Source organism: Ictidomys tridecemlineatus, chromosome 14, assembly GCF_052094955.1.
Source record: "Ictidomys tridecemlineatus isolate mIctTri1 chromosome 14, mIctTri1.hap1, whole genome shotgun sequence".
Lineage (NCBI taxonomy): Eukaryota > Metazoa > Chordata > Mammalia > Rodentia > Sciuridae > Ictidomys > Ictidomys tridecemlineatus.
In genome coordinates this window covers 32179093-32197333 of record NC_135490.1, presented here as the reverse complement: position 1 = coordinate 32197333, position 18241 = coordinate 32179093, and the positions used below count along the sequence as shown (strand labels likewise).

Below are 18241 nucleotides of genomic sequence, written 5' to 3'. Positions count from 1 at the left end.
AAGGAGAAAGTCTTCTATCTGTCAAGAGTCATTAATTTGACATTGAGTATGTTTTTACAGAATGTCTTCTAGGGACATAGCATTGAGACGATAACAAGAAATATAAACTAAACAATAATATCTTAGAGATGATTTCCTGCCGCTTAAATGGCTTTTTCCATCAATCAGCTAATAACCTGATTGAGGAGACAACACCTACAAACTGATAAATTAAATAACAATCTAAAGCAATGTATGACTGAGGGAGGAGGAGGATTTCACTGTAGGCTGGACTTCTAAAGACAGGTAGAACAACATTTCTGAGTGGGAATAAACATCATGATATAAAAAATGACTGTGGAAATGACCATGTGTTAGGATTATGGTGAGCAGAGAAATCCATCTGGCTAGGAAAGAGGAACACTGGTTTTGGAGTTAGATGACCTGAGTTTGAATCCTGATTCTGACACCAACTGGCAGAGTGATCTTATGGAAGATATTAAACCTTCAACACTAAATCTCATTTGGAAAAACAGAGAAGGGAATGTGACCACTGGACTACTGTAAGGATTAATAAATGAGCATGATACCCAAGTGTTATTGCAGTGGCTGGTCCTTAGTACTGAATGAATAAAAACAATAGGTTTGTCATGGGAGTAATGGGAGATAAGGCTGCAAAGAGAAAATGGTAACAGTGTGTAGAGGGCCTTGAATAACAGGTTAAAGAATATTGTATTTATACTTTATATTCTGTATGTATTTTCACTCTATCAAAGAGCATTATTATACCATTTTCCCCAAGGATATATTATATTTACTAGCATTTTATTACTACACATATCATTTATGGTATGCTTTTAAAATGGATACTTGAAGAAGACTTATGGGTAAATGGCATTTCAATGGCACAAAGCCACTTGTTCGTGTGTGTGTGTGTGTGTGTGTGTGTGTGTGTGTGTGTGTGTATGGCAATTGAGAGACCCAAAATTCAAGATTACTGAAAAGCATGCTTCACAATCATAGCTAAGTAAGGCAGATACATGATTTCTGACTGAGACTTTGAAGCAATTCACAATAACTTCACTCTTTCAGATAAATGTGAGGTTTGAGGAGAGTATATTTCTAGTAAATGTTAGGATTGCTTATTACCTGTACTACTGCACCCCATGATGACACATGTTCCATCAGTTACAAAGGACAGCTACAGCTAAATGGAGACCCATTAAAGGTTCTGAGCAGGCTAAAGGTGAAATGGAATCATTGTTTCAAGAAAATTAAAGTATAGTAGTGTAGGGAGCTTAGAAATGGAGAGACCAGTGAGAATATAGTCATAAAAACCCAGGTAGGAGGCAGAAGGGGGTTGTACCAGAGAGCTTAATAAAAAGAAATTATTTGCAATTTTACTTCCTCTCTTCATTCTCAATGTCCATAATCATGGCACTTAACAGTCCTTCAGCTACTGGGTCTATTTTTCTTGAACCAATTTAGTAGTATAAAATGCTATAAGGAATAAAATTTCAAAGTTGAGTTATAGTCATCCATGTGATTTTTCATGTACCAACTCTCAGATAAACTGCATCATTCAAAGAAATTTCATTATTTATTTTATAATAATATGCATTCACTTTAGCAAAATTAGAATAAAGAGTTAATAAAAGAAAAATATAATCCATCACCTTGAGACAGGTTTTGCTTTCTATCTAAAGAGATATCTTGCTTTACCTAGTGAAAATTTCAAGTATTTGAGATGACTTTCTACTTTTCATTTAGGATGTTTCTGTACAGCAACCTACATTTGTCATGAATTAGCTTTCTGAGAGGATTAAGGTGGGGGGAAGACAGATGGAATTAATCTTTGGTGAGAACCTACGACATGACAGGTAGTTTTACCTGCATTATTTGCATTAAACTTCAAGACCAACTCTATGAGTTGGATGTTTTGAGATGAGAAAACTAAGACTCACAGAAGTAGATTATGTTCTCAAGGTAAGTAATCTACATGGTGTAAATGGAGGGCTGCAGAATTCTAATATCATATTCCAAATCATCAGTACAATCTTTGCTCTTTATTAGAACAAAAACATTACTTTATGTTACTAAGTTTTAAATCTATTCACTGATTTTACACAAAATCAGATATATTAACTCATTAAACCACACTAGCACATCTACATTGCTCATAATTTCAGGATGTAAAGTTATACTTTTATTAGGAAGGAATAATGGGTTTTTATTTTTAAAAAAAACTGCCAAGGATGCTGCAACATATCATTCTTTGTGTGGTAATTTATAATACATCCCTAATAAATTTTTGTCATTTGGTTGATTTCTACATAAAATAATTTTTAAAATACTGAGAGCAATGATAGTCTTCTTCCCAACTGAAACCTGTTAGTGTACACTATCCTACTTAAATATGAATATGTTCAGGTTTGGATTAATTCATTCAGTTTATGCACTTCTACCCTTTTATTACAGTTTATTGTTATTAACAAGTTCTATCTTTTCTATACGAAGCTTATGCAATTTAATCTACTCTCTAATGGTGATCCTATCTATTGCTACTGTAAGCGATTTTAGAAGTTTTAATAGCATACCTGTGCTTTAAGAGCTGTTAAACACAAACTGGTACTAATCCCAGAAACTTTTTCAACCCAAACATCTTTATTCATGTGTATTAGCTTTGGTAATAGTAATCAAATTTTGAGTTCTAGGATTTAAGCTTTCACTATCTTAAAGTAATTTAATAGCTAGGTATTTTTGCTTTGTTGCTTTCTTCATATTGATTTTGAGAGGTTAAAAATCTGACTCACTGAAATGATATGAGGACCAATTGTTGTGTCAATGAGTATATCTACTTATCCAATTAGTCTCATAGCTAATTTAACAGATGCTTCTTTACAGAAAGAGAGCTCTTTCAATTCTAAAATAACAACAAAACAAAACAAACAAAAAAACCAAACAAGGTTGACTGGATGTGCTTGAATGGGGCAGTAGTGGTTATGATAATTTTTTTCCTGCCTGTAATGAAAAAAACTAATTAAATCATAATGTAATAGAGTTTTAGAGTTCAAGGTACCCAGGGAGGTCTAGGGGTTTTCAAACAAGGGTGGTTATACCCTGGGGTACTATTATTGTAAAATACATATTTGGTGTTCATCCCCATTTCTTGAAACATGACACCTAAAATCTTTGAGATCTCTGAAGTGACAGTGTCTTTTTGTACATTATTGAAGTGGTTGATAGATGGCAAGCCCCAAGTAGCTTCAGGAAGGGGGATGATCATGGGAAAGGCCAAGACAGGATCAAAGGGTTGGAACTTTCAGACCCACCTCCCAATCTCCAGGGAGAGGAGAAGAACGGAAAGTTAAAGTTAATCACCAATAGATAATAATTTGATTAATCATTTCTATGTTAAAAGACCCACCATAAAACTCCCAAAGGACAGGGATTAGAGAGCTTTGGACCACTGAGTACGTGGAGGTTCCCGAAGGGCCAGGGCCCTTCTCCCATACCTCACCCTCTGCATCTCTTCATTGGTGCTCTTTGTAGTATACTATGCAATGACCTAGTAAATGCGTGAGTCTTGTGAGCCACCCTAGCAAGTTAACTGGACCCAAGAAAGGGTTGCGGGAACCCCAATTTGTAGCCAGGAAGTTAGAACACAGGTAAAGCAGATGGGGTTGTGACTGGCAGCTGAAGCAGGGGACTGAGCTCTCACTGGACTTTGACTCTTGTCTCCAGAGACAGTGTCACAAGCGACTTGGAGGCAAGGAACCCAGTTGGAGACTTCCACAGCACTGCTTGCTTGCTTGCTGGTGGGAAGACTTCCCACACCTTTGGAGCTCACAGAAGTCTTTCATGTTGATGGTTGTGGTACGTGAGCAGAGGACAGATGGTTTATTTTTCCTATGCACATACATTTAGACATGTACCTGTTTAGGAAATTAATTTTTAGAATCTCAACTTCTACATGTAGAATTTCTTTAAAATATAAAGTACACTTCTCACACATACAAAATATGACATGATACATTGTCTTGGATCCTGAGCTTCCAGCAAGCCAAACAAAGGCAAAATTGAAAGTATTTATGTTGGTGAAACCTCCTATACTCACGGCACCAGAAACCCAATGCAGGGATTTAGTGCTTCTCTGTCTTACCTGTATTTTGATCAAGCAAAGTGTGGGGTTAAGAATGGGGTACTCAGGATATTGAGATGTTTGGAAGTCAATCTATCAAGATGGAGGGATAACTAAAGCTTTATCACCTACCCTCAACCATTGTCAAAGAATGTTTTTAATCTTCAGAAGAGTCTCAGAATGACCAAATCAATAAAGCAAGAAATATTAAATGCAACAATGCTTCACTTATTACAACTGTCAAGCTTATGGTAAGGATTTGTGCTTTATCTAGCTACCTAACTAGAGCAGGAATCCAGAACTGAGATGGTTGTGACAAAGTGCAGATTTATCAATTTGAACTGAAAACAATGTCAGATATTTTTTCCTGACATAAACTAAGTTTTGATTCTAATGAGTACTGGCTCTTCTAGTTAAATTATATCAAAGCTATTTCCCATAAATTAAATGATCTAATTAAATCAATATATTTAAAGCATGCAATGTTATTGAAAGCATTCAAAAAGATTACAATGGTAAAGGTGAGTTACAATGTACAATAGTTTCAATTTTCCACTCCATTATGATTATACTAAACAGTGCTGTTATGTAAAAGAATAACAGGATAATTAGTATTTTGCTGGCTTGGTAATGACTTTTTGGTTTACCACACAGAAATAGAAAAGGGTTGATACAAAAATATGTCTGCCAAGTCTTTTTCAACACAGGTAGTTGCCAATTCTTTGCTTTCAATAAAACTGAAGGAAAAATGGGATGGCACTGTCAGCTTATAGATCACTAAACATACTTTAAGGAAATAGATTGCAATGTGATTTTTTGACATTTGACTATCGAGGACTGCAATGAATTGAACAGCTTCACTCAAAAAAATTCCTTCCATTCCTACTTATCTTGCAGCAAGATTTCTCATTCTTATATTTGTAAAAAGGGGAAATGGGAATAGGAATAATATAGAATTCTGCTTTATTCTGTAAGTAATTTTCACATATATAAACTCTTTGCAAAAATTTCCATTCACCTCATTTGGAGAGATTTTGCCAATACATTTCTACTTTTCGTGTATCATAATTATCAAAATATTTAGCATATTTATATAGTAACTAAGTCACATTCAATCAATTATTAGAACTAACAATTATACCCATGATTTCATACAGAAAAGGTTTTAAAAGACACATTTACATGGTCTCAAGAAAAATTTTTAAATTCTACTTAATTTTGTATAGATATATTCTTAAAAGGAATACAAGAACAAGATAGATCACATGTGTATTCTAGCTTTTCCTGTGAAACATGAATCTCATCTCTGGGTGCCTGTCAACTTCGATTTGCTTCAAATTATTATGCTATTTAGAAGGAATTTATTTTGAATTAAAGTCTGAGAACATGTCTTTTCTAAAAGGTAGATGCAGACCTGACCTTTCATAATGATCAGTGATGTAGAAATGTAAGGACATAGCTGATTTTTCTCTGCTGAGATCCACCAAAGTGGCAGCTTAGATTAGTGTTACATTTCCACATGGGCCTCTAGTTTGAATATCAGGGAATTAAAGTGTCTTTGTATTTTTTAAAAAAATCTGTCCTGTTGCTTTTCAAGTCAGAGAGCTTCTCTAATTTGGCCAAATCAAGTGTGGTCATTCCTGTTAGTATTTTTCAAATGCTCTTTATTGATTGTGAACACACCTGGGAGTCAGTGAGCCACTGACATGATTTGATAAACTTGTAAATACTTGCACAACCCTTTCCTCTGAAGCTCATCAGTCCTCTTAGATAAAAGCTGGACACAGAAGTCTTTCATCGTGCCCTGAATTCCAGAAAACTTTGGCTTCAGAGGAAATAAAGGAAGGCCAGTCTCAGGGCTTTCATCCTTCCTCACTGAGATCACTACCTCCATAAACCCCTAGAGTGTAAACCTGGGAATGATCATAGAAAATACCAAGGCTGTCTGCAGGGTGTACTAAGAGAAAAAGAAGGAATAACGGAGGAAAACACAGAGCCAGGGAACAGACTGCCCTGTAGATATTCTAAATGCAACGTTTGTGGCTTAGGAATCAGACCAATTAAAGCCTTCACAGTGAGAGTGAGATGAACCAAGTCTTCAGACACACCAGGGCACCATCTTGAAGGATTTTTTTTTTTAACATGTCCTGTTGTGCTTGACTGTGGGAGTCACCAGCAGTCTTTTCACCTACTAACTCTGATTTTTTTCCTTTCATCAGTAAAGATGTGCCACAACAGTCTTATTACTGTCTTAAAATAACAGTTGTCAGTGTGTGGAACCATAAAGAGACCACGTGCACAAGGCTATTGTTACTCCTCTCCTTCTGTGATTCACAGCTCACATGAAAACACATCAGTAACGTGGCCTTTGAAAGAAAACCTTTTAAGAAGTACTTTGATCCCTGAAAAACATTTTGTAGATGTTTATCAACCATAGATGTTACAAGGACAAAACAGTGTATTTAATATCATGTTGATAATTAAGAGGTTTGGTATCTGTTTAAAAATTATTTTGTGATATCAGAAAAATCATTGGAAGTCACAAAACACTAAATATTTCTCTACACATATCATCAATTTGCTATCTGCCTATGATGAAGTAAACAAGCCTGTAATGATTAAAATGGAAAGGCAGCAAAGAAAACCCAATTATCAAAATGAAACTGCAATTGTTGAAGAGGGTAAATAATAGTATCCTTATTGTAGGTCCCACAGAGGCACTAATGATTAAGATGACAGGAAGCAAAATTAGGCATTTGTGGACAATCAATAGCCCACTCTCTAATTCTGTGACCTAACCTTGGGTTCATACCTGGTCTCTGAGATCTCTGAGAGAACATAGGTTTTTTTTTTTTTTTTTTTTTTTAAAATAACCACATGCCATAACTTAACTTTGTGAATACAGAGAGTATTACATCACAAGTAAAAGAAAACCCAGCTACTTTGTAAACATAGTTTAGTGGTCAAAATCAATATAGCATCTAATTAAGGACCTATTATACATTACAATAACACAAATATTATAAAAAATATTGAATAAAATTCCATATTCTTGCAACCCAATTAGGCCTATTTCTTCCAACCAAAAGGCAATCTTTAATGTGCTACAATATCCAATTTTCTGAAGTTGTCTTGTATTTGAAAAAAATCGATACATGAGGAACAGAAATGTAAACTTTAAAAGTAACAAATAATGTTTTAAGTAGGATGAATCATCTACATGCATACATGCACACATCCATAGTTTTTCAATTTGCACTTATATAAAAGTTTTGTTGTTGTTATTGTTTTTGATTGGTAGAGACATTTGCCATAGTTATACTAACCAAAATTTAAAACTTTTTGTTTTATTCTTATATTATCTCCAATTATCCTCCTCTACATTTTGGCATTCATATCACTGCCCCTTTCAATAATTCTGGTGTTGAGATGTCCTCTCACGGTATCATACCTCTACTTTCCCCTACTGTATTATTTTCTAATTCATTGCAATTGCTTGCTTGATTTTGTCCTTGTCTAGAAATCTGCATGTTCTGGGAAAAGCAACTGCGACTGTCTTTTTTTTTTTTTAATTTCTATATTCTAGAACCTCTCTCAGTGTACATCACATAATATATGCTCAATAAATAATCTAAATTGAATCAAGACTATCCATTCAAAGGAAAAATAAGAGTCCTTTCATAAAATCCTTTCACAAAAATATAAATAGCTAGTTATAGGGGCTTCTCTTACTGCTTTAGAGGATATTATTGATGATAATTTAAAGATCTATCTTCTTAGGAATTTTGCTACAAATTACAAATACATAATCTTGAATTACAGAAAAATGCAAACTAATAATTATTGATATGTATCACTGCTTGGCACTCTACATGTATTATCTGATTTAAACCTCACTACTACCCTATAAAGAAACAGGAAGCTAGAGAAGGTAATCTGCATAAAGGCCAGTGAGTGGCAGTTCTTGACCATTATTTACATCAGTGTTTGCTCTGCACATACTTTATGCAAGGTACTGTGCTGGTCCTTTATATACTTTATTTCTCATCATTTTTCACTCATTCGTGCAACAAATACTCTTCAAGTACCTATTACAGACCAATGACTGATAAGAGCTTGGCATAGAGCAGTGGAAAAATAATGATCCTTGCCTTACACTTCAGCAATGAAGGTATACATTAAATAGTAAATAACCATTAACATTTTCCAAGCATTTGTTATGGACTATACACCATTTAAACCATGTAGTCAAAATTAAGTGGTTTGACTACTCAAAACCATTCTATAATGTAAATAGTACTAGTTCCTTTTAATTGATGAGAAAACTAGAAACAAAGAAGCTCTATAATTTGTCACAAGTAAATCAAGCATTAATAGTCAGAACTAGGACGAGAAAACCAGGCAGTTTGGCTCAAGAGTTTATACTTTTTATATCTCTCCGCTATATAGTTTTTGTATTGTAGTGTGGTGCAAAGAGCAGCCAGATTGTAGAGAGCCTTGTACGTCATTTAAAGGCATGTGATTAGAATCTGGGTCACCAAGGGGTTTGGTGAGGTATTTTTATTTCAGATTTGTGTGTGAAGAATAAAAAATTGAGCAAGATTGGAGACAGTACAGATAATTGGCTGCAATAATTCAGGTGAAAAATGATAGGACTCAAAAGAGATAATGAAGTTACATTTGTCAGGACTTAGTGATTGATTAAATATGAGAGTTGAGATAGTAGGAGGAGTCAGGAATGACTCCTAAATTTCCAGACCAGTTAATTAGGTCAATAACAATGTCATTTCCTGATCTAGAAATCCCTGAGAGAGAGGCACAGTTGGAAAGAGAGATGATGTGGCAGTAATGTTTTATGAAGATGGCCACAACAATATCTACCATCCAAAATGCCCTTAAGCTATGTGTTCCTCCATTTTCCAAATTAGGAGAGGGAGCTGACCGCCCCTTACCATGAAGCTGGGTTGACTGTCCTTGACTTCTTGACCAATAGGATGTGATGAGAGTGATGTTTCAGAATATCTGATGCTAGGTCACAAGAAGCCCTATCATAGCTTCTTTTGATGTCTCAGAAGTTCTCTTTTGGGATGCTTCTCTTCAGAATCAGCTGGTGCATTCTGAGAAGCCCAAGCCACATGAGAAGTCACGTTTAGGTCCTCTAGAGGACATCCACAGCAGAGCTAAGCTTGAATCTACAAACGGCATCAAAGGCCAGGCATGTAGATGAGCCTCCATGGACTTCTAGATCAATGGAGCCTCAGATAGCCCCAGCTGACATCTGGAAGTAATTGCATGGGAGTCCCAAATAAGAATGCAAGAACTTGCCCAGTTAACTGACAGAATTATGAGAGATGATAAATTGTTTTTGTAAACTACTAAGTTTTCGGTATGATTTGTTATACAGTAATAGACATCCAAAGTAAGTGATGGGTTCAGTTTTAGACACATGAAGTTTGAGATGCTTGGAAGATACTCAAGTGGAGATGTTCCAAAGAAACTTGGATAGATTTTATGGGTTGATTTCTGGAGCTAAGGAGAGTAATCTAGGCTGGACTTATTGATCTTGGAGTCTATGGCACATAGAGTGTCAGGAGAGATGATGAGAGAACCTATGAAAGAGTAGAGTCCCGAGAAAGAGTAATGTTTAGGGATCAGGTAGAGGGAGATGAACCAACTAAACAAACTGAGATGGTCCTACCAAAATTGTTAGGAAGTTACAGTGAATGTGATATTACAGAAGCTCAGAGAAAAGAACACCTCAATTAGGAAGAATTGGTTAACTTTTAAATGCTATCAAGAACTCAAATATGATAAAGAGTGAAAATTATTTCTTGGTGCTATTGACATGGCAATGGATAACCCTGGAAGATATCAGTTTCAAAAAGTGGTGGTGACAGAGGACAGTCATAAGAAGGAGTACTGCAGAAACCAGACTGGCATAGCAATATGTGGAAGGTTAAACAGGTGGGTATAGGGAATAAACACACTGTGTTCATGAAACTGTCTGTAAGAAAGAAGAGCAAGACTTGATGGAGTTGGAGTAGGAGGCAGTAAAGGGAGATTTTTTTTTTTTTCTTCCTAAAACATGAGAAACCCTGGAAAGTTCAAATGGTGACTGGAGAGGGTCAGCAGATGGGGGGAGTTTTAAAAATACTGAATGAGATTAAGAGAATCTTGGAACAAATAGCCTTGAGTAGGGGAGAAAATAGTGAAAGGATAGATCCACGTACATACAGGAATGGATATTTGTTTACAGAAATCAAGGGAGCTACTTCTTTTATTTTTCTATTCAACAGAATCCAAAGTCATTTGCTGAGAGAGGGCTATAAGTTACGTATGGGGCAGAGAACCCTACATGGGAAATATAGTTGGATTGCCAGACTATAAAAGCTGGTGAGACAAGAGATAGGTACTACTATTCCCTCTTTACATGTGAGGAAATTGAGGCTCAAAGAGGTTGAGTAACTTGTTCAAGGTTACAGAGTAAATAAAGGAAGGAGCTAGAATTTGAGTATAAGCCTGTGTGATTTTTTCCAGTACATTAAGCTAAATGAATTCTTTGGTCCAGGGGAATAATTTTAGTTTCTAGGAAGACTATTTGAGCTCCAAACTTTATTCTTATCTATTTATTCACTTTGTCCATATCCATCAGTTTTGCCCGAGACCATACACTTATGATACCTCATCTCTAAAATATGTAGTCAAAGAAGGTCTCAGGAATAATCAATAAAGGATCACGGCGTATAAGATAAATTCTTCTTTTAGATACTAACTACCATTTAGAAGCTTTGGTTCCATATTAACTTAAAGGCAAGCAGGGAGTTCAATGAACCATTAGTACAATGATTGTTTCTTAGAATTATATTTACAAAATAAGAATAAAATAGCACTACACAAATACAAGGATTGCATTTAGAAGCTGCGAAGTAATTTTCTCATTATGCTTAACACAGTTAATTCTCCTAGTGAGTTTTGTTCAGAATTCTCAGGCTTTCAAGAGGGTTGTAATCTGAAATTATTCTAAAGAGACAACATGATGTGATCTGCTTCCCTGGACAGTTTATAGAGTGAAAGTAGCATGGGATGGTGCATAGACATGGCAAGTTCATCATGCAGTTCTCAAAGCAGCAGATTTTACTTGCAAATAAAGTCCCTTTCTGCTCCTCTATGACTCAGTTCCATAAGTATTTAAGAAATAGGACACTTGACCAGGAAAAATGGAAAAAAGATCTCCTGGTAATTTAGGTTATGGGAGAAATAATGAAGCAGACAAATGATTGTTGTTTAGGTCACAGTTTGGACAAGCTCTGAGTCCAGACAGAGCCTTCTTTAAAGGAAGAGAAATTTCTACAAAAGTTGACAGGTTAAAGGATCAGTTCTCTAGTATATTTAACTGATTCTGGGCTGTTAATTATCCTTTATATGAGAGACTTTTTTTTTTAACACAGCTAGGATGAAGGTACTTTTTAATATATGTACATGTAGTTGCTGGACAGACACGCACCAACTGTATACAGTACAGCCTATGATCATACAGGAGAACTTCCGCCACCTGAGAGAAGGGGGATAAAACTGTTGTTCTTTGTAAACTTTGGAATTACTTTAGTGAGCTGTAACTAGTATTTGTTAAAAATGGGAAATATAATACATTCTGCTGTCATGTATAACAAATTAGAATAAATAAAATTCAAAATTAAAAAGAAGAAAAAAATTAGAAATATAATCAAATAGTATAGCAAACACTAAGGTACATTTTATAAAATAACAAGGATTATTTCAGATATATCCATATTGTATATCCATGTTGGCTTTAATGTGACATGGATGTCTTACTGCAGTCACGGTCAATAGTTTAAAAGTCATGGTTTCAGAGGACTCCAGTTTTATAGAGACTTCTGAAGCCATGTTCATGTGTATATTCTAATCCTCTGGAGCTGATATGATGCTAGGCTGTCCATTCCAGGGTTGCCCCAAACTTCTCTTGCAAATCTAAAATACTACACACTTTGCCTGAGGCTACTAAGTAAATAGGAGAAAGAGTGAGGATTTGAATATGGGCTTATGTGAGCTGAGGGATGCTGATGTGAACAGACATATTTCCTGGCAAAATACCAGGACCCAGAGACCAGGCTAGGGGAGCATCTCTGAATCCCCAGCTTTCTCAATATCATGCTTTCAGAGTACTGTGAAACTAATCAGCCATACTCTATGTTCATTGTAATCATAATAAAAGGTTTGGGTATTGTAAAATAAGCAAAATGTCCACAATAAGTTATATATCTCTTTAACATAACTACAATTTCTTCAGTCAGTAAGAAAGTTCTCTACATGCATAGTTAATAAGCGCCATCTAAGCATTTCTATAGGAATCAACTACTTTGATAGTCTGATTATCCATCAATATAAACAAAATTAACATTCCTGATTTCTGTATATTTACTTGATTTGTTCATATGTGTGTCATCAATGTATAAAATCAAATAAATGTTTAAGGTAATTAATGTTTACTTAATTGAAATTTCTCACCTGTCATTTCAATTATGAAAGCTTTTCTTCACCTCTATGAACTCACTGCACAGTGACTGCCCTTGTCTGCTTAAGCTGTGGTGACATGTCAGTCACCAGCTTATAGTTCTTTTAGAACATGTAGAACTTTGTACGAAAAGGCTCCATTGGGGAGGCATTCATTATTATTGTGAAAGTCTAATGTCTTATAAAATTCCACAAACTCTCTAAGGAGGCAGGGAAGTATCATCAAGTATAATTGTTAAAATAAATGATGGGAAGGCAAAGAAGAAAAAAATGTTAAAAAGCATTAGTCATAGTAAAATAGTACATGTAAAATAGTAGCAATATGTTCTTTAAATATGTACTAGTTTCTTGTAAAGAAACTAGCCACATGAGATGGACATAATTGATGTCAAAGTAAAATATAAATGCACTAGGTAAAAAGAAACAAAGAGGAAGAAGGGCTAAAGAATTCTTAAAGGCAAACAATTTATCAGTTAACGAGGAAGATACATTGATTAGACTGCTTTGAGATACAAAGTATTAGCATATTTTGCAAAACATCTAAAGATATCAATGCCAAGACATGTATATATATATATATGTATATGTATCTACATATACATAAATAATAAACAAGTATATATATATATAATATATTATAAATATACATATGCCTGTTTGTATTTTTTGGGTGTTTATATGGACAAATGAAACACACAGCATTCTCTAGCCACTTAAAGTCCATTTTCAAATTCAGAATCAATTGATTTAAAATTCTGTGGTATCCCAAAATGCAAACTCTTAAAGGTTTAGAGATAGGGCAACCAGAGGAAAGGTCAATAAATTATAATACTTTAATGTGTTTTGCATTTAAAAGCTTTTATAATAAAATTAATATAGTATTCCAACATCACATACAAGTTGAATCAAGAAAACTTAATATACCCAAGGTAATATAAGAGGTCACTTATAGGACTATAATCTATTTTAGACTAAAAATAAATCTCAATAGATACTTTCAGGAGGCAAAGGCAGAAAAGCCTACCCATGAAATCAGAAGGCAGAAAATCATACTATTCCTATGATAAAAATGTGAATTTCCAACCTTTCGAGTAAGTTAATAAAAATCACTCATAAAAACATGATACCCATAATTTCTAAACCTTCTCTTTCTCCTATATAAACTGGATGTAAGCATGGGTAAAAATCAGTTTATGGAAAAGCAATGTTAAAAGAAAAACACAGGATACATAATTCTTTCTCTTACCATTGTCGCCAGAAGGTAATGATACAGTGTTTGTTGGCATGGTATCAGAATTCACTTTTCCATTCTCGAATGTGTCATTTTCAGTCTGCTGTAACTGCCAGTTGAGGCCAAATAGATGCATTGCTGGGGGTAAAAAATACAAGTTGTTAAAGGTCTGCTGCTTTTAGCTCCAAGAGTAAGTGGTAAGCATGTTTATAACAAGAGTCATATGTAAAGTTAAAATTCCCAGTTTTTGAAATACCAAGGACAACTGCACAATAAAATTATAAAATTTCCTCAAACACATGCAGTTTATGAAGTAATGCTGTGCAATATGGCAACATTTCAATAATGATTTAATATTCAGCTAATTGGTATCAGAAAAGTCTTATGGATGAATTATTATTTGCTGTAATTTGTCCATGTTCCCTTTTCACCATCTTTCAAGTAAGTGGTAGAATGCTCTGTGGCAGTATTTTCCACAAGTACTTGGCCACAGGTCATTTGCAAATTTATAATGCTCTGTTATATGTTCTCAAAAGACATGCTAGGTATTTGGATTATAATGAAATTTAAAAAAACTGGTTTCACAGATGGATTTGTATATGAAATGATCAGAATGGATTCAGATGTGCAAAATATAATAAAATTTGAATATAATATTTAAGATTAGTGGTTTTTAAATTTATGACATATTTCAATAATGACTCAAACCAAATACATGCATATGTGTCGGGTAATTTCTTGTGAGTTTCTGATATGGTATGATTATATTTTTATAAATTTATAAGTGAAAAAAAAATTTTTTTTATACCAGGGACTGAACCTAGGGGTGCTTAAACCATTGAGAAACATCCCCAGACCCTTCTTTTTTTGGTCATTTATTTATTTATTTATTTATTTTTATTGATTGTTCAAAACATTACAGAGCTCATGATATATCATCTTTCATACATTTGACTTAATTTTACATTTTTATTTGGAGACAGGGTCTTGCTGAGTTGATGGTTTTGAACTCAAGAATCTTCCTGGCTTGGCCTACCAAGCTGCAGGAATTATATGTGTGTGCCACCACACCCGGAATAAATAACAAATTTGTCAAAAATTTATAATGTATGTACTAATTTTATTTAAAATATTTAGAAAACATAACTAGAGGACTATGTGATATAATTACAAATTTATAAATGTAATCTAATTTAAATTTTAATATATTATCTATTTTCTTAATTTATCAAAAATATTTATAAGAATATGTCACTGCCTGGCTGGGGATGTGGCTCAAGTGGTAACGCGCTTGCCTGGCATGTGCAGGGCGCTGGGTTTGATCCTCAGCACCACATAAAATAAAATAAAGATGTTATATCCACCAAAAACTGAAAAATAAATATTAAAAAATTTCTCTCTATCTTTTCTCTCTCTCTCTCTCTCTCTAAAAAAAAAAAGAATATGTCACTGCCATTTAACCATTAACAACTACTAAATATTCATTTGTGCTCCACAGAATATAGCCAAGTAATTATTTCTTAAGGAAAGCCAAAATCCACAGGGATGCCAGGTGATGGTCATATTACCCTATCATGAAGAGAAATTTTTGACATTGTTTTGCTCACTATACAAATTCAAATTTACCAGAGAAATAGAAAAATACAAGTATTTAAAACATTTGTCAGAAGTAGTGTGATAACCACCATTTTCAAAGAGCTTTTATTAAATATCCAATATATTATCTAAGTAGTAACAAAATTAAATTGGCATAGTGTAAAATCACATTGGCCTTGAATGCAGTTAAAGATTTTTGTTTAATACTTACTTGAGGATTTAATCTTGGAAAAATTATTGTCAAAGATTAGATTTACTTAAAAGATGAGACTTGTTAAATTGATGTGAAAATTCTAGAAGCATATAAAGCATAGCTGGCATACAGCAGGACAGTTATTAATATATAGGAATTCCATTTATTTATAATATTATTGAATTATTTGGATTCTATTGATCAGACCATGGCACCACTCAATAAAAAGTCCCTTTTGTTTACAATGTTCTGCACTGTCAAATACCTACTAATCCCTCAGATGGCAAGTGTTAACTTCTTGGAGAAATCCACCCAGGACTGTTTTATTTCACTTCTATATATAATTTATAAGATATAAATAGGTTTAGGAACACAGTTCCTGACACCTAGAGTAGGCCTCAACAAATATCTGATAAATAAGTGATTTAAAATTAGCCATACTTCTATTTTCTAAAATTTTAATCTAAGATGATTGTGGATAGTGATATAATAATTTAAAGAGAAACAAAATATAAAGCAAATATACAAACAGCTAAGAATGAATATCATACTACTAATAATTAATGACTTCTTAAGTGTATTATATGAGAAGCAGTTGAGAGAAAGTCCACCATTACTATGTATGATTGATTGAATTTTAAAAAATCAACAATCTTGGGTCATTCTAATTACCAGTTCCACATTCTTTTATTAATAAATCTAAAAGCATGCTACACTTACACAGATAGCCACATCTACCCCATATATTTGCAAAATTGTATCTACTCACACTCCCTGCTTAAATTACAGTCTGTCAGCAATTCCATTTAAACTCTGATTTTTATGGATTAAGATACAGGTTTTAGAATTCTTAAATTTACAAGTTGTCATCTTTAAAGAGGTATAACTTTGTATGTCATTTTGTATTAAATTACGTAGTGTTTGAGTGGCAAAATGTCAGGAGCTTTCTAAACATTTATCACTCCATACATTTGTCAAGATTTTAGATACTTAAGCAATTTATTGAGCAAAGTAATGGGAGCTAGTTCTGCATACAGCAGAGGTTTGACAGACATACTATGGCATAGCAACAATAAATACAGACCTTCTCTGATTCAGAATGATGCAACTTCTGACTTTTTGACTTTACTATGGTGCAAAAGCTATATTCACATTCAGTAGAAACCCACTTTGACTTTTGAATTTTGATTTTTCCCAGGCTAGCAATATGCAGTATGATACTCTTATAATGATGTGTCATTATGGAGCAGAAGCTTTCAGTCAGCACCACAATCATGAGGGGAAACAACAGGGACTATAGTGCATACTCTTGCTGAGCTAGGATGTTTGGTAGGTTCTGAGTATTAACTGCATTTAAAAAAATATATTCTTTTTAGTTGTGGATGGATCTTTATTTTATTTATTTATTTATATGTGGTGCTGACAATTGAACCCAGTGCTTCACAGATGCCAGGCAAGTGCTCGACCACTGAGCCACAACCCCAGACCCTTAAATACATTTTTGAGTTCTAATATTTTCAACCTCTGATGGGTTTGTTGGGATCTAACCCCATCGTCTAGTCAGTGAGTACATCTATTCCAATATGGTAAAGTTTCCATGCAAAATAATTTATAATCATTGTGACTTTTAACATAAAGACTTTTCAAATGATAGATTTGCTCATACTATTGGTTTTTATAGACTTTGAAGGGTAACCCATGGGATTGTGAACAGATGTCAAATATTAGAATTTAATGTGATGTTTTTGTTAGTACAGCTATTTTATTTATTTATTTATTTTTTTGCCAGATGGGCAACAACAGAAGTTGTTGTATTTTTTTCCCACAAAATCTCAATAACATGTTATTTAATGAGAATCATGTCCAATAATATTGTATCTTGCTTAATACTTTATTGAAAACAGAAACCAATAAGTTGTTTGGTCATAGGATATTATCTGCTTTGAAATTGTTGGTATTTGGTTTTATTTTGGTGAAGCTCTTACGGCTTATGTATAACTTAAAATATGATATATATGCAGGATTAATGAGAGAGAAGAAAGAAGCAGGCAGCAAACTTGAAAGAGTCAAGAACGTTCCAGAAATTACTGAGCAGTACTGTAATAAAACTACATGGAACATCTTGGCAGATAAATAAAGGGAAAACTAGCTAACTTGCTAAATAAAATACATCTGCAAATAATGAAGAATAATCCATATTTTTCAACCCTGAGCTGGAAAGCAGATTTGAATGCATGGGAAGGTATCTGCTGCTAGTATTCATGGATGGTTCCAATGATCATTGGTTCATGTGTATCCCAGTAGGGGTGCAGGGAGAATAGCCAGAAGCAGCTTGGAGCTAAGTTTTATTTTTTTGAACATAAATTAGTGTTTTATTTTAAAAGTTTATTTATTCTAATTAGGTATATATGACAGCAGAATGCATTTTGATTCATTGTACACAATTGCAGCACAACTTTTCATTTGTACACCATGTAGCATCGCATCATATGTGCAGTCATACATGTACCTAGTCATACATGTCCATCTCATTCCACCATCTTCCCCTCCCTACCCCTTGCTACCCTTT

General features: G+C 34.0%; 1 protein-coding gene across 17 annotated transcripts in view; it reads right to left on the bottom strand.

The window, feature by feature from the left end:
• Window positions 1-18241, bottom strand: part of Tenm3 (teneurin transmembrane protein 3) — a 2430710-nt gene that overhangs the window by 128440 nt on the left and 2284029 nt on the right. For all 17 annotated transcript variants that reach the window (XM_078031007.1, XM_078031002.1, XM_078031009.1 and 14 more), the window contains one exon: window positions 13899-14021. In XM_078031007.1, coding sequence (XP_077887133.1) covers window positions 13899-14021 — 123 coding nt within the window. The remainder of the gene's footprint in view (window positions 1-13898; window positions 14022-18241) is intronic.